General features: G+C 44.8%; 1 protein-coding gene across 1 annotated transcript in view; it reads right to left on the reverse strand.

The window, feature by feature from the left end:
• T265_03846 (hypothetical protein) overlaps nucleotides 1–10480 on the reverse strand; it is a gene marked incomplete at both ends in the record, with an annotated part of 20021 nt that extends 9541 nt beyond the window's left edge. Inside the window, 2 exons of the mRNA XM_009168427.1 lie at nucleotides 3508–3645; nucleotides 9368–10480. Coding sequence (XP_009166691.1) covers nucleotides 3508–3645; nucleotides 9368–10480 — 1251 coding nt within the window. The remainder of the gene's footprint in view (nucleotides 1–3507; nucleotides 3646–9367) is intronic.
• Nucleotides 10481–10833: the final 353 nt, after the last annotated feature.

Consider the following 10833-nt stretch of genomic DNA (forward strand, 5'->3'; position numbering starts at 1 on the left):
GGAGAAGCAGAAGTATGGTGCTGATGAACATTCCCTCGCTATAATCTCAGCCCCACATGCCATCGGTTGTGATATCGACTTTTTGGTTCACCAACCGATGATCATCTCTTATCGAGGGATCTGCTTTCCTCAATCCGCTAAGGCTGTTATTGGATAGGGACTTCCTAAGGTCGCAGTCAGTGACTTGTGTTTGCTTGCCATTTTGGGCTCCCTGCGTACTTATGACACTTTTATGCGTGGCACATGGCGTTGAAGGTACATTTTTGCCACTTAATCTCACACCAGACCCACTATGACGGTCACTGTGTGCCTGATGTGCGACTCTTGACTGTGCTAGCGCACACTGCGCCTTGAAGAGCATTCACCATTGTTTGTCCTTTCTTTGGTTGTTGGTCTTTAGACGCGTGTTCCCATACCAAAATCTTTACATACTTTGGGATTCACCTCATCAGACTGGCACTGTCTTTGGCATGATTTCGAATGAGACGTTTCTCTCTTTTCTCCCATATTCTCCTGTTATTCTTTCGCATTCATCGCCTGCATTCATTTTTTATGGTTGTGACCATGCTCTTCGAAAATGAATGATAGTAGTAACATGCTCGCCTCGCAAGTCATATGTCCGGAGTTCAAACCACGGCACGCCCAAGGATATGTTCTACCGATGAACTCTAACAAGAACGAAACCAGAGTTCAGAGCCTCCCTCCTTAAAATGTTGAATCACTAGAATAATTGTACCAGGACAGGGGGACGACGCTTTACAGGACATTGATGTGAACGCGAAACTTATCAGTGCTTGAAGTACTTAAGAAGCTGTGAATAGTAGTTTTGCCTACTGATAATGGACAACCTATCATTCACGAATCACCTTAAATCAAGCCACACGACACCTCGATCGAGTGCCATTCGATCTAGCGTCCCAGTGATAAGTCATTTCCAAGTTCCAAGGCCTACCCATAGGACGAAAAAATGCACATGATAGAAACAAGTATCAGACTGATCGCACAGTGCTGAAACGATATCCACCATCCCGTATGTCGACCCAGCCACAATCTTCAGACTGCAATCTCATCCGCCGACTTCCCCAGAACTGAAACTTAACGAGGCCTGACAATGCGAGGATACACATTTATCTACTTCCGAACAGTTGTCTTCTATGGCTCCATGTGCCAGTAAGGTTATAGAGGAAAAGAAACTATCTACCAGTGAAGTTCATTTGTCAACCCGGTCACTCAGTGAAGAAGCTGTGTTAGAAAAGGGACTAAATTTCGCAATGAGAAAAAACAGTAGTGAGTGTAAGAAGCAATCAGTAGGGAATTAGTTTCAAAACCTTCCTTCAAAGGAAGCCGAGAAGCTACGAGTACGGGATAAGATACTACAGTCCAGATAACCAGGAACTCTTAAAATCGCACCATCAGAGAGGAGAGCAATAAATGCACTGAAACAGGTTGGACTTATGGTCATTACGAAGGTGGATATGAGTACGGCCACTGTAACTGTAAGACCGACAATACACAAAAGTTCGGTGGACTAAAGGCAAACTAGCAGTGGTACGGTTACGGCAATAATGGATAGGAGGAGTGTTGAAGTCAGTGGGTATCTAAGACCAGAGTTCCAGGTGGTTTACACGTGAGCTTACTGATCAAAGGGTCCACGGTTCGCAACCAACCTCGACATCTCGACTACTTCTGTCTAGGCTTGGGCAACATGGCATCGAAGTCCTCGTGCTTCCTTCGGGAAGCATGGCAGCTAACCCTCGGTGCTACGGTTGAACAATTATTATATTCTTATTATCAATATGGAAAACGGTGTGGATTGTAGCCAAAAGCATCACAATCATAACTCCGTGGGCTACGGTAAGATCAACAGGGCAGGTTATCCAATACTCACAAGGAAATCAACCATCTATGTTGGGAATTCGTATGGCTTTGCTAAGTCAAGTAGTTCTCTTTGAAGATAAAGAGCGCATGAACTTTGAAACAGACGCGATGTAACCAGGTGGCTGTTACCAAAAGACAGTGGGTGAAATAGTTAAGGGCATAAAGGTGTGCATGAATCCCTATCACTTTGTCATTGACTCAGTTACTGATACGCAAGAGCAGGGTCCAGCAATGGAACGACTTTCTCAATAGCTTGAGTGCTCACATAAAGTCTAATATGGAGTCTAATTTGGACACACTACACTTATGAGCGGCGGGAAGTTAGAAACTATCACCCACTAGGGACTAGAAGACCGTCACGAAGAGACTGGACCTTAAATTAATCAGCACAGATAGACAGAACTTACCTCCACCCTCAATTCCCGATAGCTTTTGATTATCGAGTCGATAGAAGGCGTTTTTGTGGATTATTTGTCCCATCGGGCATGAGAAAAAATTTCGGTCTGTGTAAGACGGTATTCATAGTAGCAGGAAAGACAGCGACCGACATATTGTGATCAAATCGTTCAGCTATAACACCCTACCTGCCATGCCACCCGAAGGAAGCTTGAGGGCTGAGATACTGTCAGGTTGCCCAAGTCTAGACATCAGGCTAGATTCTGGTGTTGGATTTGAACCGTGGGCCTTCCGATCGGTAGGTTCGCGCCTTAGACTTACCTCGAACCCATATTGTAATCAGACTGTACTTATACACAAACTCGATTTGACTCATGGTGGAGCTTGGAGTGTTTCGCGCATTCGCTGCTTGTTAGCTGATGTTTTTGTTCGATATCTTCAAATTCGAGTACCGTTCTCTTGAAACTAAGGAATGCGTAGTGTGGTAGTTGATGCCATTTTTTTTCGTTACTGCCTGCATATTGTTCCCATTCGTTTTCAAGCGTTGCGGAAAACCCTCGTGAATCTTTGCTGCACATTTTCTTTGGGTTCCGCAAGCATGCAACCTGCTTACTGCACAGCCGTGAAGTGATAGGGTTGCGTCCCCGGTGCGACTGACTACCCAAACACTTGTATAAAAACTGCTCACTGAACACTGCTGCAAAAATATGGGACAGGATTGGCTGATCATCATCAGTGTTCAACGCCGGTGTTTCGCTGCCGTACAACCATATTTCATTTGAGCCTTGTGAACGAATGAATGAAGTTTGAGGAAGTGGCTTAATTTCCGGGGGTTGCTTTACCTCCAGGCGCTCATCCATGCAATCTGAATAGAAACCGACAACAAAAACGCTGTTGAATTAGCCAGCATCACTAGTAATAGTGAAGATTCCATCTGTCTTTGGGGCTGTTTCCTTTGCGCTGCATATTCTGGGTTCATTTTTCTTGTATATGGTCTCGTTGCAGTAAACCTATCTTCTGGGCTACATTAATTCGACCGTAACTGCGCCCATTGTTCATATCCCTAATGTGCACATGTATAAACTCATATACTCGGTTTATCTCTCATTCCAGACACGTATTTCACAAAAAATGCGTTGACCCGTGGTTACTGGAACACCGAAGTTGTCCTCTCTGCAAACTAGACATTCTCAAGTCTTGTGGCATCTTGTTGGATTCCTTCTTTCCACTAACCTTGGATGAGTTAGGGTCAAACCATTTAAGCAGTGATTTTAGCTCTTCCAGTTCATCGTCGCTGTCGGAACCGTATAGAAGGTCGACTGTCGGCAACTGGCTCTCCGGACGTATCTTTTCCCTGATCTTCGGAGGTCTCTACAGACCTTCAGCTACCTGTACCCATCGGTATCATTATGCGATGACCCGACAACATGCTTCGGCACATGAGTGTGTCGCCCCACCTCCATCCATCTACTCCTGTCCTACACAATACTTTGGTCATTACCATTTACCACATGTGCACCGTTCACGCAAGGAATTTGGGGACATACCAGACCCGACATCCGAGAGGTCCACTCCTATTCTGTCTGCTTGTCCTCTGCTGTGGCTCTGTTGTTGCTGTTGCTACTTCTTCTGGTCGGATACTCGTAATACTACTACGACCTCTCTGCAAACCTGCTCTTGTTTACATTGCATCCAGCCCCAACCCTGCCCCACTGATGACGCAATCCCCATGTCCGTGTTGTCGGACCGATTGTGTGACTACCATGCTTCATTCCTTGGCGTTTCCTGTATGCCCGTCATGCTTCAGTTACTTCACTGGCGATGTTACGAATCTCATCGCCGAGAATTACAACATCATCTTGTTGAAACACGTGACTTCATTAACTCTGCACAAAATCGCGCCAGTAGCAAACGATTACGATTTGATCCGTCGTTCTATCTCACTCGAGCGAAACTACATATGGGAACCATTTTTCAAAAAAGTCGACGCCAATCCGCAGATCCTCCTTTTACCTTCCGGTCAAAAGCTGATGGAAGTCTCTCTCCAGCTATATCAAATCCATGGGAACGCCACCGGGAATGGTACTGTCCCGTAGTTTCTTTTGCGGAGACAACCTACTCTAGTCAGTGTGAACAGAAAGCTGATGTTCACTATTCGAAAGACGGATCCGTTTCATCGGTGAGTCTCCACTTTTCTCGTACTTTTTGCTGTTGGTGAGATTCCTTTTCCCCCAAAAGAAGTACTGACGAAACTGAACAGACGAGTTTGACTGGAAAGCAGAATATACATTTGCTTCGTGGAAGGTTATCTGTAGATCGGACGTGGTAGCTTGTTTGGACGGTGCGTGCGTGATCTTCAGGTCTGACCTCCTACTCATGTTATTAACCATAATGAATGATAGGAGTTTCGTGTGACTGGGTCTGTGTTGAGTGGCAGCCTATTGACCGCTACATCCCACCACTCGTTTTAGTGAATGTTACAGAGTTGAACCGATTCGTTTACCCTCATTCGTTTCGTTTCCATTCCAACGCTTGTAATAGTTTTTCTGCCGACCGATGTAAAGTTGGCTTCTGTAGGTACACTCTCTTGTCTACCTAGGTCACCTTCGACGGCTCCTTACCTGTAGTACGTTTGGAAATAGCGTGATGACTCTAACGTTGTCGTCCAATGTCATGCTGATCCAATCTGAATACCAAACGGTGGTATTCACTTGGGGGGGGGTGTGAAAATGGATAACAGTTTTTGGTTCATACTAGTGCCCGGGTTTTTTCAACGTCACTCACTGACGGGCTCGAGGTGGTTCATGTGGAGAGAGGAGTGCGTTAGGAAACTTATTAGTTCGTATCGACAAATGTAGCCAAATTTTCGTCTGAGGTCTCCCCTTACAGTTGGTGCATTTGTCGGTCAAGATGCTTTAGCTGTTTATGATATAACTGGATAGGACAACCAACAGCTCCCTTGAACCATTTTGCGGGCTCTCATAGGAAGGTAGCGCATCCAACTCATCATTTTTTATTTTCTCATGACGCTTGACGAGTCAAAGTCTCACTAAGACTGGAGATAATTCATTATGCACTCTGGGATTCACTGACAATTCCCCATTCAGCACTCCTACGTTTCTTCTGTTTGTCGATGTAGAAACAGAGAGGAATTTTCACCGTTGTGTTAATTGAGTAAGTGGAAAATGCTTGGCTATCGCAATCGAATACTTTGTGCCAGAACGTCATATCTTGTGCTTTATGAGAAAATTTCCCGGTGTTGCATATCACGTGACCAAGTATTTTGGTGGTATATAATCCAAGCGATCCATGCGCCCCAGCATTTCTCGATACCCTTTGCTTAGGCCGCAAATCACCTTTCCCCATTCTTGAAGTCAAATCGAACCATGAATGCATCATAAATCTTTTCGGTGGGTCTACTACTGTGTAGTGCTTCGCTTTTGACAAGAAAGCTTCGTCAGGGCATGTGATTGGGTTGCAAGGTTGTCTGAGCTTTAGGGCAGAAGGAGAACCACTGAGCATGTTGAGTTGTTGAGCATGTTGAATCAGCAGTAGTCGGTAAATGTTTTATGGTATGGGTTAGCAGATGTTAAGACCGATGATCTAAGGAAAGGCTTATGTGAATTTGGGCTGGGTCTAGAGTCTTGTTCTTCCGCCTCACTTCACTTGAGTATTCCTCCCAGCTTACGATTCCTGTTGGCCTATGTGGGTTAGCTAATGTTGCAACAATTGGATAAGGGCGGTGAATACGTAAATTTGGATCGGGTTGGACGTTTTACCGTCCATCTCGGTTTATTTAAAACTTCCATTGACAACCTCGCCAGTTCTAGGCCGTCTATTCTGTTCACAGTGAAATGCTTAAGTATTTTTGGGCCTTCAGCTACTGTGGTGTGAATCTTAGTGCGCATCTTAAAAACTCCGCATTTTGCGGATAGGTTGTATGTCCTGAGTCTAGCACATGCCTCACCATCGTCAAAACTGGCCACCGGATGCTATTCGTCCGGTGGTCTGGTTGTTCTTTTCCTGTCCTCGCCATTTCTGATTTACAGTTCCTTGAGCGCATATTTTACCCAAACCTTGGTTCAATCGTATTAAATTTAGCATACGCAGTCCCTAGTCCTTCCAACCGGACACTGCCCTTCAACTGCACCAGCAAGGAGCGCAACGTTTTCCCTTTCTAGAACTCTACTCTAATGTTAGCTGTGTTTAACACTCTTCCATTAACCTCCGATCTTTCCGTTTTATAAAAGAATCACTGCTGTAGGTATCTTTTCATTATTGTATCAAGGTTCAGGAGCTATTGCGCTTAATTAGCGCCTAATCAAACTCACCAGGTATCCACTTACTAGGTCTTCTTTTGGCCTCATCTTTGACTTCCTTTCGGTCAACTTCTGACTCGACAAAACACCAATTCGATAGTGCTAATATTCTCCGCCTTCGAAACAGCTGGCGAGTGATTTAGAACAGCATTTCATCAATGATCATCATCAATGACAGCAACATCAGTGTTGGCACTGATGCTTCACTGCCGTACAACCATAAAGTTCGTTTTTATATATATATATATATATATATATAAAAACGAACTTTATGGTTGTACGGCAGTGAAGCATCAGTGCCAACACTGATGTTGCTGTCATTGATGATGATCATTGATGAAATGCTGTTCTAAATCACTCGCCAGCTGTTTCGAAGGCGGAGATTATTAGCACTATCGAATTGGTGTTTTGTCGAGTCAGAAGTTGACCGAAAGGAAGTCAAAGATGAGGCCAAAAGAAGACCTGTAAGTGGATTTGATGAAATGCTGTTCTAAATCACTCGCCAGCTGTTTCGAAGGCGGAGAATATTAGCACTATCGAATTGGTGTTTTGTCGAGTCAGAAGTTGACCGAAAGGAAGTCAAAGATGAGGCCAAAAGAAGACCTAGTAAGTGGATACCTGGTGAGTTTGATTAGGCGCTAATTAAGCGCAATAGCTCCTGAACCTTGATACAATAATGAAAAGATACCTACAGCAGTGATTCTTTTATAAAACGGAAAGATCGGAGGTTAATGGAAGAGTGTTAAACACAGCTAACATTAGAGTAGAGTTCTAGAAAGGGAAAACGTTGCGCTCCTTGCTGGTGCAGTTGAAGGGCAGTGTCCGGTTGGAAGGACTAGGGACTGCGTATGCTAAATTTAATACGATTGAACCAAGGTTTGGGTAAAATATGCGCTCAAGGAACTGTAAATCAGAAATGGCGAGGACAGGAAAAGAACAACCAGACCACCGGACGAATAGCATCCGGTGGCCAGTTTTGACGATGGTGAGGCATGTGCTAGACTCAGGACATACAACCTATCCGCAAAATGCGGAGTTTTTAAGATGCGCACTAAGATTCACACCACAGTAGCTGAAGGCCCAAAAATACTTAAGCATTTCACTGTGAACAGAATAGACGGCCTAGAACTGGCGAGGTTGTCAATGGAAGTTTTAAATAAACCGAGATGGACGGTAAAACGTCCAACCCGATCCAAATTTACGTATTCACCGCCCTTATCCAATTGTTGCAACATTAGCTAACCCACATAGGCCAACAGGAATCGTAAGCTGGGAGGAATACTCAAGTGAAGTGAGGCGGAAGAACAAGACTCTAGACCCAGCCCAAATTCACATAAGCCTTTCCTTAGATCATCGGTCTTAACATCTGCTAACCCATACCATAAAACATTTACCGACTACTGCTGATTCAACATGCTCAACAACTCAACATGCTCAGTGGTTCTCCTTCTGCCCTAAAGCTCAGACAACCTTGCAACCCAATCACATGCCCTGACGAAGCTTTCTTGTCAAAAGCGAAGCACTACACAGTAGTAGACCCACCGAAAAGATTTATGATGCATTCATGGTTCGATTTGACTTCAAGAATGGGGAAAGGTGATTTGCGGCCTAAGCAAAGGGTATCGAGAAATGCTGGGGCGCATGGATCGCTTGGATTATATACCACCAAAATACTTGGTCACGTGATATGCAACACCGGGAAATTTTCTCATAAAGCACAAGATATGACGTTCTGGCACAAAGTATTCGATTGCGATAGCCAAGCATTTTCCACTTACTCAATTAACACAACGGTGAAAATTCCTCTCTGTTTCTACATCGACAAACAGAAGAAACGTAGGAGTGCTGAATGGGGAATTGTCAGTGAATCCCAGAGTGCATAATGAATTATCTCCAGTCTTAGTGAGACTTTGACTCGTCAAGCGTCATGAGAAAATAAAAAATGATGAGTTGGATGCGCTACCTTCCTATGAGAGCCCGCAAAATGGTTCAAGGGAGCTGTTGGTTGTCCTATCCAGTTATATCATAAACAGCTAAAGCATCTTGACCGACAAATGCACCAACTGTAAGGGGAGACCTCAGACGAAAATTTGGCTACATTTGTCGATACGAACTAATAAGTTTCCTAACGCACTCCTCTCTCCACATGAACCACCTCGAGCCCGTCAGTGAGTGACGTTGAAAAAACCCGGGCACTAGTATGAACCAAAAACTGTTATCCATTTTCACACCCCCCCCCCAAGTGAATACCACCGTTTGGTATTCAGATTGGATCAGCATGACATTGGACGACAACGTTAGAGTCATCACGCTATTTCCAAACGTACTACAGGTAAGGAGCCGTCGAAGGTGACCTAGGTAGACAAGAGAGTGTACCTACAGAAGCCAACTTTACATCGGTCGGCAGAAAAACTATTACAAGCGTTGGAATGGAAACGAAACGAATGAGGGTAAACGAATCGGTTCAACTCTGTAACATTCACTAAAACGAGTGGTGGGATGTAGCGGTCAATAGGCTGCCACTCAACACAGACCCAGTCACACGAAACTCCTATCATTCATTATGGTTAATAACATGAGTAGGAGGTCAGACCTGAAGATCACGCACGCACCGTCCAAACAAGCTACCACGTCCGATCTACAGATAACCTTCCACGAAGCAAATGTATATTCTGCTTTCCAGTCAAACTCGTCTGTTCAGTTTCGTCAGTACTTCTTTTGGGGGAAAAGGAATCTCACCAACAGCAAAAAGTACGAGAAAAGTGGAGACTCACCGATGAAACGGATCCGTCTTTCGAATAGTGAACATCAGCTTTCTGTTCACACTGACTAGAGTAGGTTGTCTCCGCAAAAGAAACTACGGGACAGTACCATTCCCGGTGGCGTTCCCATGGATTTGATATAGCTGGAGAGAGACTTCCATCAGCTTTTGACCGGAAGGTAAAAGGAGGATCTGCGGATTGGCGTCGACTTTTTTGAAAAATGGTTCCCATATGTAGTTTCGCTCGAGTGAGATAGAACGACGGATCAAATCGTAATCGTTTGCTACTGGCGCGATTTTGTGCAGAGTTAATGAAGTCACGTGTTTCAACAAGATGATGTTGTAATTCTCGGCGATGAGATTCGTAACATCGCCAGTGAAGTAACTGAAGCATGACGGGCATACAGGAAACGCCAAGGAATGAAGCATGGTAGTCACACAATCGGTCCGACAACACGGACATGGGGATTGCGTCATCAGTGGGGCAGGGTTGGGGCTGGATGCAATGTAAACAAGAGCAGGTTTGCAGAGAGGTCGTAGTAGTATTACGAGTATCCGACCAGAAGAAGTAGCAACAGCAACAACAGAGCCACAGCAGAGGACAAGCAGACAGAATAGGAGTGGACCTCTCGGATGTCGGGTCTGGTATGTCCCCAAATTCCTTGCGTGAACGGTGCACATGTGGTAAATGGTAATGACCAAAGTATTGTGTAGGACAGGAGTAGATGGATGGAGGTGGGGCGACACACTCATGTGCCGAAGCATGTTGTCGGGTCATCGCATAATGATACCGATGGGTACAGGTAGCTGAAGGTCTGTAGAGACCTCCGAAGATCAGGGAAAAGATACGTCCGGAGAGCCAGTTGCCGACAGTCGACCTTCTATACGGTTCCGACAGCGACGATGAACTGGAAGAGCTAAAATCACTGCTTAAATGGTTTGACCCTAACTCATCCAAGGTTAGTGGAAAGAAGGAATCCAACAAGATGCCACAAGACTTGAGAATGTCTAGTTTGCAGAGAGGACAACTTCGGTGTTCCAGTAACCACGGGTCAACGCATTTTTTGTGAAATACGTGTCTGGAATGAGAGATAAACCGAGTATATGAGTTTATACATGTGCACATTAGGGATATGAACAATGGGCGCAGTTACGGTCGAATTAATGTAGCCCAGAAGATAGGTTTACTGCAACGAGACCATATACAAGAAAAATGAACCCAGAATATGCAGCGCAAAGGAAACAGCCCCAAAGACAGATGGAATCTTCACTATTACTAGTGATGCTGGCTAATTCAACAGCGTTTTTGTTGTCGGTTTCTATTCAGATTGCATGGATGAGCGCCTGGAGGTAAAGCAACCCCCGGAAATTAAGCCACTTCCTCAAACTTCATTCATTCGTTCACAAGGCTCAAATGAAATATGGTTGTACGGCAGCGAAACACCGGCGTTGAACACTGATGATGATCAGCCAATCCTG

Source organism: Opisthorchis viverrini, assembly GCF_000715545.1.
Source record: "Opisthorchis viverrini unplaced genomic scaffold opera_v5_57, whole genome shotgun sequence".
Classification (NCBI taxonomy): Eukaryota; Metazoa; Platyhelminthes; class Trematoda; order Opisthorchiida; family Opisthorchiidae; genus Opisthorchis; species Opisthorchis viverrini.